The 16,963-nt window shown below is 38.7% G+C and overlaps 1 protein-coding gene and 1 long non-coding RNA gene across 4 annotated transcripts in view; one reads left to right on the forward strand and one right to left on the reverse strand.

Moving 5' to 3' along the window:
• Positions 1-394: 394 nt before the first annotated feature.
• The window catches only part of gpc6a (glypican 6a), a 135,948-nt gene continuing 119,379 nt past the window's right edge, over positions 395-16,963 (reverse strand). For all 3 annotated transcript variants that reach the window (XM_019357548.2, XM_025905662.1, XM_003445765.5), the window contains 3 exons: positions 6,333-6,463; positions 3,986-4,161; positions 395-1,583 (listed from right to left, as the gene is read on the reverse strand). In XM_019357548.2, coding sequence (XP_019213093.1) covers positions 1,366-1,583; positions 3,986-4,161; positions 6,333-6,463 — 525 coding nt within the window. In that variant the 3' untranslated portion in view covers positions 395-1,365. The remainder of the gene's footprint in view (positions 1,584-3,985; positions 4,162-6,332; positions 6,464-16,963) is intronic.
• On the forward strand, positions 12,937-16,291 carry LOC106098269 (uncharacterized). The gene is made up of 3 exons (XR_001224438.3): positions 12,937-13,010; positions 13,135-13,241; positions 16,197-16,291. It is a non-coding gene; the product is annotated as an uncharacterized LOC106098269 (long non-coding RNA).

The raw sequence follows: 16,963 nt of genomic DNA on the forward strand, positions 1-16,963 counted from the left end.
TTGCTGACATTGTGCGCGTCCTCTAAGAGAACACGACCAATTACACCACATATAGCCTGTAGGGGGCATAGGTCTGCTCTCATTAACCAAAGAACATGCAAATTTCAGTATGATGCATCGCAAGACATGAGGGGTAACCAGCAGAGGATGTCAGAGGTTACGACTGGTAACTTTACATGTATGCAAATAAACAAGTAACAAAAAGCGAAATTCATCAGTGTGGCAGCCAAGAAAATTAAGGAAATTAAAATTTCCTAAGCATATATCTACTATTACTATGCTCCAAGTCCTCTGAGAATAACAGAACCAGCGTGAGTGCATGTTAACTACCCAGACAGACGAAAGTAAATTAGATACCTGAACGCTGTTAACAGGCAATTAGTGCTGCTGCAGAACCATTCTTAGTTTTTATTTAACAGATGATCAAATAATTTGTAGAAACAATGACACACTTGTTAAAAAAAAGTATCCATTGCCAGTAAGATTACATTACAGTACCTTCCACTGTAACACATACTGTAACTGTTTATAAGTACAATACAATCAGTTAAATGATCTGAAAATATAGATCGTTTTCTCTGTGGGGTGGATGTTTCCTGTAGCTGTAGAAACTTATGAAGCCAACAAAAATAATCTGTGCAAAGTAGTTCTCTTAGTGCAGTACGATAGCACTTTCTCAAGAGATAATCAAATGTGCAACAATAAAGTGGCTGTAAGACCTGCTGCTTCCTGAAGCCACGTCGATATGACCAAACGGGAAACCAGGCGAACTGCTAGCACTGTACAACCTGCACAATCACTCCAAAAAACTGTAGCCTGCATAAAAACGCAAAAAAATAAAAAAAAATGTTTTGTCAGTTAACATCATATCCACGCATGCACACAGTAAAACTTTCTCCTTTTGATTTTGTTTTTCCTTTTGGGGGAGAAGACTAATAGGATAAAATAGGTGTCGTCTCGTTTTCTCCATTCATCATACAAAGGAAAAGAAAAATAGATTCCTTTTTATCTGGAAAAAAAAATCACTGACAGAACCATCTTTAGAGGGTTTCATTTCTAAAACAGAAGCATGTTTTGTTTTTTTTCGCCCTCCAAAACTCACTTTAGAATAATGAGAAAACACATTTTCTTTATTTTCAGAGATGTGAAAGCTGGTTCACTGATGGCACCAAGCATTCTTTGGGGGACAAGCGGGATGCAGCACTGCACTCACTTTCACTCCTACCACACCATACAGTAAGCCATTCTCAACAGGTTTCCAGGAGGCTCTACATGTCCAGTGAGGGAACAGCAGTACAACTTGCTGTTAAACATACTGTTACGTAACAGTAAAAAAAAGTCAGCGGTAATGCGGGCCACACTGTATTATCTCCACTGAGTCTGCATCGCCCAAAGCGGGAGTGTGAGGGCAACCGTCAGCAGCAGCACGGAGGGTCCGCAGGAAACTGACTTGCCCGCGGCTGCTGCGCGCTCATCGCTTCTGTCAGCTCCGATCACAGGAGCCTCTGTTCCAACAAAAATAAACTCTGTTGTGCAGCCGTCGGAGCAACCGCTGCCGCTGCCGGAGCTGCTGCCCTCGTCACCTGCAGCAACACAAATTAAAAATTAGATGAAAATAAGATTATCAGAAGCAGCTACCGAGTGCGGTTCATTGCAGAGGGGAAGAGAAAGCGCACAATCGAGTCCCGGTCACACGAGGATGTGGCAGAAAAAGAAAAAACAAAAAGCTCACCCACACACATCCTACTGATATATTCAACAGTGGGTGTTATAATTTGGTTAGTCGCTTCGGTTGTTTGAAATGTTTTGTTCAGTTCAAATATTCACAATTGCTGACTATCTACTATGCTATTATTATTATTTTTCTTGGCAAAGCAGTAGCATCACTGTTTAAATAACCCTCAGTATTTAGATTAGTGAGCGACTGAAGGTTGTGACGCTTTCAGCTTTGGCACAGATTCCTGCTGCCTTCAGCTCAACAGCAGGTTTTAAACAGCTGCTTCAACTGTTCAGTTCAGTTTTGTATGAGCGGAAAACTGTTTGGTTAATTGCTCAACAGCAAACTTTAAGCACTGGAGTTGTTACAGTGAACATAAAGATACAAAGTATCCTCTAAACTCTGCTGCAGAGAGATGAACAAACTCTTTACCCTATGACGCCTGAAATGAAACAAACTTTAGAAAAATCTAAAGTTTTTATAAATAAATATCAATTTGCATACTAGTTTTAATTAGTATCAGTTGTGCTATATCCGACTTTTTTGTCCAATGTATTGCTCACAGTTTAATTATCTTAAACAAACTAAAACATAAAAGGGTTTAAGGTTAGGGTTAAAAAATGACACTGATGGTATAAAAACTGTATCCAATATAATCCACTTGGTGTTATTGTACAGGGTAATTATGCAAATATATAAAGAAAATCTATGAAATCTGAATTTAAATACAGCAGTGCAATCCATTCTTGTCAGCGAATGCCTGCTTTCCACCATAAAAACCAGGAGGAGAAATGAGGTTGTAAATTGTTCCAGCACCTCAAAGCAACAGCTTCACACATTAATTACAGTATGTTGGGAAAAGAAGGCTGAAATATGTTATGATTAAAATTTCACAGACTTTCTCAAATGTCCTACAAGCACTTCTTTACTCATTACCCTAATAGAGCCTCCACATGCATTTACTTGTTGATTCGGGGGAAGGGGACCCACGGAGTCCGCACATGATTGTTGTCAGTGTGGTAATTCATGAGGGTTTCTTCGATTTGAGGAGCTGGTGCTACATAATCTGAACACCTTATTAATGACTACTTGTATGGCTAAAGCAGCTGTTGAACTAAGACTTTGCTGGCTTGTGTACCTAATGAGACACTGAGTTCAATTTTTTTTGTACAACACACGCCGGCTTCTTTTTTTGGAACAGCCTGACAGCGTGAGGTTAAAAATGAAAGTGGATGGTACAACAAAGCTAATGAGCTAGGATACTTTTGTCTGTTTTGGACTCTCTCCTTCAAAGGTACTGTCGAGACAGTTGCTATTGTTCAGTGGGGCAAATTTACATGTCAAAGTTAACCACAGACCCCAATGTGAAAGACATACAAAGATTTACTTAGCGCCCATGAAAAGATCTGCTTCTCAGGGCAATTCTGTTTGATTATCTGATCTCAAGTGCTGGTGTAAAAGTTTCCTTTACAGCCGACAGTGCCAGGCTTTCCTCGCTCAGTTTAAAATGGTGGGAAATGTGATTGTGAATGGCAGAGTGCGGGGGAAAGTCTCACCAACAAGTCACGCGTAAACGTACTTTTTTTTTACGGTTTTCTTGCTTCCCTTTCCAACCTATGCAATAATTTCAGGCACTTTAGCGTTGCTGAAGTAGACACTGCTCCCAAGAGAAAAACAAACATGACAGCAGCAAAGATGGAGCTGAAGTACAAATTATGGTGGCAGCAGTCATGCAGCCACATGTTTTGTTTGTAGCTCGCAGAATTTCTCCCATCTTGTCAGCTTAAGCGGAGCCACAGAATCAGAAAGAATGGTTTCTGTCATAGCAGCATTTGAGATGTACATCTTCCTAAACATAGGCTTGGTTGTCTGTCATTGTCTGTGTCACCACACCTAGAGCTATTTATTCTCCTAATAAATGTCAGTCTTGCTTCAGTGCAACACTAAACATCCTGCAGAGTTGTATACTGAGTTCCTACATGAATGACAACTGAGATCTTATTTCAGTAGTAACAGTGTATATATTTGTCACAGTGCCGCGTGTGGTGTAATGTAGTCCATATCAAAAGTAATATGCAGTGAGGGAAAGCTTTTCTTGATCTATTTTACTTATTGTTAGATTGCTTCCACCCGCAGAAGGGGAGGCTTTGGAGTGGGCTGTCAGTCTACATGTCAAAACATCCGTGGCGAGGATGCTGACCCACAGATTGAGCTGTGAGCGTGTGTGTAATTGATAAAGTGCAAAAATAAGCAAATAAGAAAGCTTACTGGAGTCCTGGAAGTAGATGTCATTTCCGTTGTATGCGTTCTTCAGCTTGTTGGTCATGACACGTAGCGCCATGATCTGTTGCCGAATCAGCGTGTCGGGCCTGGTGATATCCACTTCCACCTCCGGGTTGTTAACCTGATTGGTTAGACCCTCCTTCACCACTTCAGGAAAATATCTGGACACAGCGACACATCAAAAAACTTGAAAGTATCGTCGAGTATTTGGGGACATATGTTGATGACAGTCAGTCATAACAAGTCAGAACTGATGGAAAAAAACAATAATAATAAATAAATAAATTTAAAAAGTCTGTACTGACACATCAGTTAGTAAATTATTTATTATCACTATGTTTATGAAAAATAGTCATGAAATATGTTGTTCTATGTATGTTTGATAATTTGGCTGCAACAACAGAATCATCACTGACACTAAATCTACTGTGAGGCGGCTCACAGAGCTTAACACTGTGTAACTTCAGACCATGCACACTGACAGACAAACCGAGAATAAAACATTTCTATTTATATCACGTGTTTTCGGTGTAACTGGAGAAATGTGATTCTCAGTTTGCTTGTTTTCACACAGAAGAATGAAAAATCCCTCCAATAATAACTCTAATGTGATATTCATATATACATACGTCTTGTAGTCTTATACAGTCCTGCGAAAATTAAAGTTTTCACCAAACTCTCTGAAGTCCTGTAAAAAACTAAGTACACTGTTACTGTTTCCATAGGGATTTAGAGGGCAACCAGAAACCAAATTTACTTACTGATCAACAGCAAGTGTGAGCACCTCTATAAGAGCAGACGTTTGGCAAGTTGATGGTAGGTTAAAACAATGTAGCTCGTAGCTCGAAGTCCCCAGGAAATTCACCCCAATGTCAGACCGAGCAATTCTCAGAGAAATGAGCAAAAAATCCAAGAGCTACCTCTCTGACTCTGCAGGCCTCATTAGCATGTTAAATGTTAAAGTTCATAACACTGCAGTTAGAAAACACCGAACATGACTTCTCTTATTTGCCACAGGACCGGGACACCTTTCAGTCATGGGTCGACCATGAACTTCTCTGTACACTAAAAAGAGTCAAACATGAGGGCTTCTGTTCGATACCTAAACCGTGTGTGACTGATTGTATGACTGATAAAGTCATAGAGGAAACAAGTGCTTAAAAGTACAGCGGCTGCAAGTGGTTGGATCTTGTTGTATTAGTATTTCAAAGAACTGCTCAGAGTCCTGTAAAAACTTTCTTTTCCATCTGGCTGCTTGTCTCATATAATCATTTATTCATGAAAGTAGCCCCGTTTGTAACAATCACTCAGTTCTTTTACACATGTTTTATGACATAAAGGTGAAAATGGCCACTTTAATTAGTAGATCATAGCACGAAACATATAATGTGTAGAAAACATACTATGGGTTTTTCTGTTTCTCTTTCATATGGGTAATTGATATGCAGCATATCTCTTAAATGCAGCACGTGTGCTCATGATTTGGGATGACAAGCTGAGTCCCAAAGTAGACCAAGTGAAATTAGACAGAATTACAAGAGCTGTTCTTTCTGATGGCAGATGCTTAAATCAGACAAAACATAGGAGTGCAATCAGGCTTAACGGTCTATTTCATGTTGGGAGTGGTTACACTTCACACAGAGAGCTCTTAACATGCCCGAAGCACACAAATGGCTGTTTTGTCTGTTATAACTTAGTGAATGAAGAATTATTTAACTGCTTTGCAGCGATGCAATCTGTGCTTCATCATCTTCTCCAATCATTTTGTATTTTATTTAATAACTTAAAGGTGAAACGAGCTGGACATAGTCCGTTTTCAAATAAGAAGAGAATCCAATGATTTCACACACTTCTAATGCAGTTTGACTGTTACTGATGTTTTATTATCAATTTACTCACCAGATTTAGAGTGGTGCTTAAAAATGTTACTGGCACAAACAATTGTCTTTTATTGCACCATCTGGTGATTTTGTTTCTTGGAGAGGGCTAAAGTGATGAGCTGATATATTTTCTCTGCTAGCACCTCTGGTTCACTGTTACAGACGCGACACAGTGACCAATCAACTGTACGGTTTAGCTTCACACTACAAACTGAACGCCGGTGACAAGAAGTGTTGGAGCTCCTCTGTCCTCTGGGTGTTACAGCCTTCAGGGATTATATACTGTACAAGTTCCCCATACGATTACTAACCCATTGTACTTACAGAGAGAGAGAGAGAGAGAGATAATCTCTGAACAGAGTGTGGTTATTTTAATCCCTGGCAGGCAATATGTGATAACAGGAGAGACGTGTGACTTTGCTGTGGTTATAAAGAGTACCAGAAGTCCTCACCTGCCCTTAGTGTGGCTGTTCCAGCACTGCTCCTCATCGGGCTCTGTGAGTTTGCCCTTGGCACAGATGTCATCTGGCAAGTTGGACCAGAACCTTCTGGACTCCTTGAGCTTCTCTTTGATGTCAATCACCTGCCATGGGCCAAAACAGTGAGCAGAATTATATTACATTTCTAATATTTGTCCCACACTGCTTCAGTAATATTAAGGTCTAGACTCTGCTCCCTCACTCCATGACAGAAGCTTCACTGTGTTGTAAAGATGGCTGTAGACACTCGCTGTTGGAGCTCTCACCTGACCTCTTCCATACATATTGACGATGATTTAAAGCAAAATGTTCAAATTTGGATTCATCACTACACAAGACCCTTTGACACTGATTTTCAGTCGGTATTGTGCAATTCAGCACACCTCAGCCTTTTCTCCCCTTTTCCCTTCCTTATAAATGGCTTCTTGACAGCCACCCTTCCACTGAGACCATTTCTGATGAGGCTTCAGAGAACAGTAGATGGATCAGCTGAAGGGTCAGATGCATCTCTCGGGTCCTGTATCTTTGTTGATTTTTTCCCCCTATTTCTTAAGGGCATGACTTTCAGATACTGTTTATCTGCTGTATATAGTTTTCAGGCTTCTCCCTTCTTTCTTGTCCAATTTTCTTAGAATTTTAAAAAACACACTGCACATTACGCTGACATGTGCCAAGTTTTCAGCAAACTGATCTTTGGGAATCACCAAAATATTAGCTTATATCTGTCAAACTGTACTATTGTTGGCATTTTTGTAAATTCAAAAATTGAAAAATCTCTCTTGCTCAAGGGCTCCTTAAAAACTACAGCAAAGTTTGGCTCCTGTGAAGCAAAATGAGAGAAATGAGCAAAATATAAAGGAAAACTTTTGCACAGTACTGTGAATCAAGTTAAGGCTTACTAGTGTGAATGACACCTTGAATTAGGTTAGTTCACAGAATGAATATCACTTCTGTACAGAACTGTAAGTTTAAAAGATCCCGACAGAGTTTTGAGATAAAAAAAAAAAGTAATTTGAAGAAAACAAAGATCCCAATAAATTTTCATAATGAAACTGTGATAAAAATATGACTGATATTTTTCTAGAAATGGAAAAAAAACACACACACTCAGAAAACACTTCAATATTTCCTTCTCTGCACATGAGGGAGGCACGTCGTGACTTTAAACAGTCATGTTGCACAAGCCTGTTTTTAATTTATTCCATTAGGAGACCAGTACTCCAACCAACCCGGAGTTCTTTTTCATTCCATTTAGTTTCAAATCCACTTCCATCCATATTGTGTTCATCTGTGATTCATACAAGACAGACTTGAGATTTCAAATTTGATATCTGGCATGAGTGTTCACCCCCAACTGATTCCATCTGGGCTCAGCAAGAAGTTTGAACGCGTGATCAAAAAAAACGGGGGAAAAAACTCCACAAGGACTCATCATGGACAGAAATCTATTGTGTTGCTTTTGTCATTTTCATAGAGTTGGTAACAATCATGAAGACGGAATCAAGTTATTTTAAATCCTAACATAAGGAGTAACATATTGCTTTATTATTTATACTCATCATATAGATGTCTATAAAAGTCTTCGTGTTTAGCTTGTTGATGAAGCACACAGATCCTTGAGCACATAACAATTAGCTCTAACAGATTAGCAAGACGATGCACAGTTTGCAGTATGAAATTTAAACCTTTGTGAGTAGCGGCAAATTTGCTTAAGTGTCTGTTTTAGAATTCGATAAAAACACTGATTCCACTCTTACTGCTATTCGTTACACTGCGAGATGAAGCATCTTGATCTGATTCTATCTTTGTGGTCTTGGAGTTGTGTCAGTTTTCCAATATTGAGAGAAAACTTTGTTCTCAAGACCATCGCTGTATTTAAAGAAGAATATCACAGTGGTTATAAAGTTCAGCAGAACAGTGAGATAATTACACTAAACATCAAAGTAAAGCTTCAAGAGAGTCTCTTTAAACAAAGAAAAATCATTTTAGGAGCTCAGACCTCAACTCAGTACGGAGATACTGTGTAATGATCTCCAGAGAGCTGCTCACAGCATGCGGCCTAAGCATTAGTGCTGGGAAATATGGCTAAAAAATGGCAAATGTACGAGAGAAAGAAAACTTTAACAAAGTATAATATTAAAGTGAAGACATGGGCAATTGTGCACGATTAGTTTAAACACATTGTCTATCTGCTACAACCTACATTGAAAACCATAAACTGAGGCCTGTATTAGACATGTTTGTTCATTCATTCTCTGCGAGTGTGTGTGTGTGTGTGTTAATATATATTTTGGCAAGAAAAAAAAACATTGCTGATGGGTCACAACCTTCACTTTGAAATTCTATTGCTTTTCACAGTGTTGCAATTTTTTTGGAAAATTGTTTTGGACTTGAACCAATTTCAGCTGCTGAATACCTCGAGGCTCTTCAAAGCATAGAGTGCAAAATATCTGTCTCATACAATTTACAGCCATATATGTCTAAAAAAAACATCATGTTATCGAATGCAATACCCAAAACTTCTCTTCTTAATCTTAGTTATATTCAGACAGAGTTGCCAAAGTATACAAACGCATATATTTCAACTTTAGAGGTAAACCCTGTGATATTAATAGTCACTGCTCAGTCAGGAGGAGTGACTGCCTTCACTGGAACTTTTACACCAGACAGCTGAAACAGTGGTTGATAGACGTATTACAGTCCAGGCACAGTAATATGGTGGAAACAAACCAATAAGGAGAAGTACTTATTTTGTACTCCTCTATAATTCAGCTCCATGAATCAACTAGTGAACTGTGACTGACACATGCTAACAACTCTCTCTCTCTGGTAAAGCTTCATGAACAGATGGAGTCTGGTCACGTGACAAGGGAGCTGAATCTACTAACACATGAGCTCAGTAATCATACAACATACAGCATGCGATAAAGGTGAAAGCTCCAGCAAAAGCGAGTGGGCCTTCTTTACCTTTAGGCCAACTAAAGAAATGATGACAAATGGCAAATGAATACTGGGTGGATGAAATCCTAAACACTGCCAGTGTACTGTATTAGACAGTCCTCCTGTCTCTATGTTTTGAGCCAGACTTGGTGTGATCGTAAGCAGTAGTTCGCCGGGCTTTCTTACTTGGACATTGCCTTATTTTTTACTCCTTTTCATACCTGGCTATTTTCACAGGGTTTGATTTGCTAAGCCACTTAACAATGACCCATGAATCATTCAGGCATAAAGGTACCTAACTCTAGGGATGAAACTTAAGTGTTGACGCATAACAGACAACTTAGCAAAGGACCAGTTTTTTTGTATCTTTAGGCAGCAGAGTATATCATTTGTTCCCATTTCTTTAGTTGAAAAAATTCCAAAGAAAACACTGTTTGACAGGCATAAAATAGTATTTTTGTACCAACAAGCTGATGCCCAAAGAGTTCTTAGCTGAAAACTTGGCATATCTTGGTGTGGTCTGCAGTGTGTCCATAACAAATTGAGAAAACTGCACAAGTGGAGGACAAAAGAAGAAGTGGCAGGCCTAAAAAACAATCTACAGCAGATGAACAGCATCTGAGATGGATGTTCTTAAGAAAGAGAACAAAATCCTGCAACAGCCTAACACAGGACCAGAGAGATGCATCTGGCCTCTCAACCGATCTATCTACTGTTCAGTGACGCCTCAGAGGTGGTCTCAGAGGGAGTACACAGGAAGAAAAGGTTGAAATACACTAAATTATACAAGAACTTGGCATCAGTGGCAGCAGGTCTTATGGAGTGATTGATCCAAATTTGAAATTTTGGGCTCAAATTGTCACCTGGAGGTCAGGAGAGAAGTGCAACAGCAAGTTTCTAAAGTCATCTGTTAAACACGGTGGAGGCTCTGTCATGGTTCAGGGGTGAACTTTAGTCAGTGGTGTTGGGGATCTTGTCACGAATGCAGAAAGGTAACATTAGATTTTAGATCCACCATCCAATATTAACTGGAAAGCATCTGATTAGCAACAGTTTCACTTTTTAGCATAGCACACTGCCAAAGTAAACATAGAAACATGCACAATGAAACACTATCAGTAATGAATTGGCCTCCACAGAGAACTTTCCATTATTGAAATCATGGGATTAATGATGAGTGTGGTCATCTTGACAAAAAACAGGACAAAAGGCAGCCAACATCCGAAGAAGAGCTTTGAATGTCCTACAAGAAGCCTGGAGGACTATTCCTGAGGACCGTTTGAAGAAACGACAACGCCTAAATTAACTGCCTGAGAGGGTTCAGGCTGTGTTGAAGAATAAAGTGGTCATACAAAATATTGACTTTCAGACTCGTTAGAATTGTGCAAACTCTGTTTGTTTGCATTTTGCTTTTTCCCCATATATGTTTACACATGCGTCAAGAAATCACTTCATCTATTTCTCATTTTACAAACACAATATAAAGAAATGAGTGGTGACTCAGTATTTCCTTTAAAAGACTTTTATCTTCATGACAATTTAACAAAATCAGTCTGGAGTGGAGCTCACATGACATGACTGAAGGGTCTAAAAACACCTAGAAAGAAATGTTAGAGTTGTGAGTGTTTCCTCAAGCTGCTATTTCCCAGTTTAAAGGATGAACTTTGATACATTAAAAAGACTTTTTAATGTATAAACTATTTATTTGTGAATCCAATTTAATTCTCACATGAAACCTTTTACATTTTTCAGCTAAATGAAAAATACTGCTAGCAGACTTTAGCTTGGTTATAGTCAGTTACATTGCTTCTCTGTGACCAGACTGAAATCTCATAAGAAAAAGAGGCAATGTAGCCTGCAGGCTTAATAAAAAAATAATATTGTATTTAGGGAATTAAATGCTCTGACGCTCTTGAGGCCAGGCAACACGAGATAGCTGTTGTATATCGTACACTAGTTATGCCAGGCTCACATAATAGTGTCCTTATATTTGCACTTACGTCATTGCAGACAAATTAATTTTGGGATCCACACTTTAAGTTCTGTGAATAATAAAAATAATTGCAATAATTTAAGGTTGTGCAACAGCTGTTTGGTTCATATGTATACAAAAAAAAATTGCCTTATATGTTTCAGCTGTCTATCACAGACACACTTTGTGAGTTAGAACTAGAAAATGTTGTTTTTGCAAGATGTGGCACTGCCGGCTTTTTTGTGTGAGACTGGATGAGAAAGAGAGAGAGCTGAGAGACTAGAGCAGCTATCAGGTCATATCTGCCGAGCCTGAGGTAATAACCCAGTGAGCAGCAACGTTTCTTTATCTTGGCTTTGGCTCCAGGCCACAGTAACATTCAGCAAAGCCACAGCTGCACAGACTAAATACCTCATACAGTGGAACTCTGATGTTCTTGAGGGGGGTCTAAAATATGATAACTTACTAGTTGTTGTTATGACAGATATTTAACAGTGTAACACATCTGCATCTCACAGCTGCTGTTGCTTAAAACGAACCTTCACCGAGACAGATCTTCGCACAAATACCTGATGTCAAAGATGCTCTACCCACTGAATTAGCATTAGCATTGTCTGCTATAATCACACTGCAGAATTCTAATCAGTATTTTGCATTTTTACCTGTTCTAACAGTTGTCTATAAGTTCAGGTTTCCCACATACAGTTAACACTGCAGTGCCTCCATTTCTCAGTGTTTTTTGTCCTGTTTGGGGAGATTTTCATCCTGTTCTTAAAGAAAGACTTTACGCTGTGTTCTGGTGCTGATATATGTTTATTTTCATAAACATATATGATGTGACACTAAATACACTGAGACTGCTTGAACTTGAATCATGTATACTGCTTCATAGGGTGTGCGTGCTGTGAAATGCAACAAAAAGGTATAGTAAATTCATTTCCTGTACTACGTACAGGATTTTTTGTTTGACTGAACACATCTGTCTGGTGAGGTCTCACTACTTTTGGGAGGTCTGAATGTGTCAGGGTAGAACATAATGTTGGACCATCTTCTATTTTACCTCTGTGGAGGTCTCAAGGACAGCCTCTGTGCTTGTTGTTTAGTATAGGAGATAGTGCTGAGCATCACTGTGTTCCCTTATCTAAAGGGGATGCAGGAAGGGGAATAAAGAAAAGCCTCTGTGGAAGGATAACCTTCAGTACGGGCATGACCCTACCTGCTGCAACGTGTGTGCTCATCTCTTCTTAATATCAAGAATTTTCATTAAGTATGTGCAGTTAGGATGCTGGGTTCACTTTTTTCTTAATAATTTGCCTCTGTACCACACGACAGTGGATTTTAAATAAAAGATAAAGATTCAGTTAAAATGAAATTTTTTTTAAACTATTTCGGAATTACAGACATTATACTTTCTATGCAATCTGCCACTTTGTGAGGTTTAAAAGTAATTAGACAATTTAAATTAAAAGACTTGTTTTTAATACTCGAAACTTAATACTCGGCAGCTTGTCATGAAAGTTGAATTGTGAGTTCATAAAAAAATAAAAAAAACAGGGCAAAAATGCAGTAAGCCATTTTCTGATTCCAAGTCATCAATGTGATATGTACTTATGTACTTATTTATGTTTGACTTCTAATTTCCCATCGTCCAAACATGGCTGGTCAGGGACAGCAAATGGGCAGGATGTTGCATGTGGATGAACAATGCCCAGGTCTACTTTTAAAGGGAAGTTACGTTGGTGAGTATTTTTTTTCTTCCCAGAAAACTGACATCAATTGGCAAAACACCAGAGCTGCTTTTAACTGTAACATCTTTTTTTATGTTGCTCTGTTAGCTTCTGTGTGCCTTTTTCTTTTCTTCAGGAATAACAGATAATCACCAAAAGTGTATTAAAGCATCCAGTGTAAGTGTCCACGGCATCAGGATTCTGAGAATGATGAAAAATACTACAATAAAACACATGTAAACTGTAAGTAACAAAAACACCAGATCTATTTGTCTGGTGACATATTTGTTTTCAGTGCTTGTGCATGTTCAGTTCAGTTCATTTGGATAACCCAAAATGTATCTATCTGTCTGTCTGTCTCACAAACTCATGAGGGGACACATGTGTATTCATGTCCATGTGTGAACACACACACACACACACACACACACACACACACACACACACACACACACACGCGCGCACAACTCTCATAATGTCCTTGTTACACTGGGGATTTGAGAGAAGTGTATACAGTGAAGCCTCGGGTCTTAACAGGACATGAAAGGGCCTGTACCAACAGGATGCCACTGCAGGAGACTGCCCTCATATTTGATGTGGTAATCCTGTCATGGAGACACCAAAGCTGGTTAGGTTTAACACATGCTGGTGTGGCTCTGATTCACAATAGCCCACAGCGTCCTGGCACTGACAAAAAAATATGGATCAGATCACAATGTGCTTGGTTATTTTTGCTCAAACTTTAAAATTTAACAACAGTAATGCGATATTGATGCGGTCCATTCTGACAGCTAAGCATCTGCAAGCAGGAGTATTTCAGGTGAACTGGAGAAAGGAAGGAAGAATCATTCCAATGTACAAATATAAGTAAATAAATCCATTTATGATTCATTGTGAAGTGAATACTTATGGAAGTTTAATGCAGAGTTTTCCATCTGTATAACTCGATGTACGGTCTACATAAACAATGTCTAAAGTTCAGTAGCAGTTCAGTACAGTACAGTCATTTCAACTGCACAAATACAGCAGTAAACAAACACTCGTTCATGAATAAGTAACTGCAAACATACACACATAAGCACACAAACACACAGCGTACTCAGGGCAAATTGTGAAGACAAAAATCTAACCATGAGTCTTTATATGAGTGCCTAGGGCAGTGAGTTTGACTCCAGCTAGAATAGCTGCTGCTTTCACCACACATCTATGCTGCAGCTGCAAGATTAGATGCTGCTGAACCTTCAGCATTTCTCTCCGTCTCACTGGGAGCCCAGAGGTTACTGCTGCGCTGCTTTAAAAAACCCTTTAAATAACTGATAATATCGCTGGTAGGTTCAAAACTACATCACTGACAAGAGTGACGCAGTTTGCTTCTACATGCAGTGATTAGGCATACACTGATATTAGCTGCAGTCTAACACAATTAGCAATCCTGTAATAATTCATCAAGGTTATGGTGTTTAGGTTTATTTATTTATTTAAAAAAAAATTAACACCTATTAGAGAGGTGTTAATTTAGCTGCATGGAGACCGCACTTCCTGGTGCAACACTGGTTCTATATTTGACATCTTTAGTTATTACATGTAACAAGTTAAATGTGAATTGGATGTAATTATTTCATAAAGTCACAACTGTTAACTTGAGATCATGCTTAATTTTTAAGAAAATCTGAGAAACTAACTCACATTTGTGATGTTGTGTTGTCAGCCACAGTTAACTCAACACACAACTCAATCAGCAAAATATAACCACATATGCAATGATGTAAATTACTGAAGAACACAATGATTTGCAAATCTCATGAACTGACAATAATCATAGGAAACATAACAAATGCTGAAGATGAGACATCTTAACGGTTCATGAAAAATATTAGCTAATTATGAACAACACATCTTTAAAAAATTGGGACATAGTGAAGCAAAATGCACGAAAACAAAGGGATACTAAATTTTGTAACTAACTACAGTTAATAGGCAACAAGTCAGAAACATGATCGGGTTTAAAAAGAGGATCTTAGAGAGTTTCTCAGAAGTAAAGATGGGCAGGAGTTCATCAATCTGCAAAAAATTGTATCTAGAAATTGTAGAACATTAAAAAAAACTTAAAATATTTCACGAAATATATATTTCACCATCTACAGCACGGAACGTCTTCAAAGGATTATGGGAGTCTGGATGTCTGTGCGCAAGAGACAAGGCCAGAATCAGTACTGGAAGCCTGAGATTTTAAAGCCTTCAGGCTGCACTGCATTAAAAATAGGAATGAGCTTATTTAAACTGGACATGGAAATTCATGCATGGGCTCATAAACTCTTCCAGAAATCGTTGTCTGCAACGCTGTACTGTGCCATCCACAAATGCAGGTTAAAGCTCTATCATCCAAAGAAGAAACAACACTTGAATATGATCTGGAAACACCATTAACTCCATCATCTTCTCCGTGCCTCAGTCTGGACTGGACTGAGGCAAAAACTGTTCTGTGGTCCGACGAATCGAAATTTCAAATTGTTTCTGGAAAACATGGATGCCAATGTCCTCCAGACCAAAGAGGAGATGAACCATCTGACTTGTTATTTGGATTCATCAACGCTGAAAGATACATACACATTTTGGCTTTGCATTCAGCAAGATGATGCTAAATCTATTAAAATATGATGGCTTCATAGCAGAAGAGTTTGGGTGTTGAACTGGCCTGCCCGCAGTCCAGACCTTTCACCAACTAAAAACATTTAGTGCATCATTAAAAGAAAAATAGAACAAACAAGCTTGAATCCTGTATCAGACAATAATGGGAAAACATTCCTCTCCCAAAAGTCCAGCAACTGTTCTCCTCATTTCCCAGATATTTACAGACTGATGTTGAATAAGAGGGGTAACACACAAGTAGTAAATATGGCCCTGTCACAACTATTTTGACACATGTTACTGCAATCAAGTTTGAAATTAACATTAACAACTTGTAATTTTGTTGATTGCTGTTCAGTTCAGTTGTACTTATATCACAACAATTCATTAAAAATGGCACATCGAGGCTCTTTATAGTTCAAGGTAAAGCCCTGTAATTTTATTATTAGCCACCATGCAAAGATGCCTATATTCACCTTGAAAGTCTGACCTAATCCTACACTCACCATATGTACACTGAGAGGACTGTTTGTCATCATTAATAATCGATGAATTATCCTCTTCACATAGGTCAAATTTGCAGTGCCTCCACAAACGTCTGCCTTAACTGGCAGCTTGTAGAGGGGGACCGATAACCTCAACAACAAACTACCAGGTATGATGATGCAACATTAAGATGGATAAAATGTTTTAATTTTAAGGTAAACAGTTTAATTTTTAAAAAACTGGAAATGAGCTTAAAGGGTTAAATATAACTATACTTTAACATTAGGATCTCAGGGTGATTTTTTCAAATCTACTACTAATAATAATGCCACATCAACATCACAAGGTTACACCAAATGTCAAACAGGACCTCTATTCCATTAAATCTTTTATACAAACAAAGCTTTATTCCAACTTGCCTTCCTCTGGTTTTGCTGAATCCGGGAAGTGGTGTCAAGTGGCTGATGAGCATTCGGCGCATGCAGCAAGCAGGGCAAACTCCAGCAATGCATGTTAATTCAGGTCCAGTAATTTTAATTAGGGCTTTCACAGGTCAGATCCACCAGCTTCAATTCCAAATTTCAGCCACAGAACTGACTGTAGATATGAGCAGTGCAACCTTCTTAAACAGTGTTTGTTTGTTTGAGGTGTTAAGTTTGTTGTCTCAGCATATCACATGCATATAGCCCTGAAATATGATCAGCGCTATAAGTAAGTGCCCATATTTCTGCTAATATGTCCCTGCTTGTCACGATGAAGTGCTGTATACAGACGGGAAGCAGACTTATAGCTCACCAAAGCAAGGCTTAAACAGTGTGACCAGCCCCTGCTTTCTCCCTGCGTTCTCTGTT

Source organism: Oreochromis niloticus, linkage group LG1 (genome assembly GCF_001858045.2).
Source record: "Oreochromis niloticus isolate F11D_XX linkage group LG1, O_niloticus_UMD_NMBU, whole genome shotgun sequence".
NCBI classification, from domain to species: Eukaryota; Metazoa; Chordata; class Actinopteri; order Cichliformes; family Cichlidae; genus Oreochromis; species Oreochromis niloticus.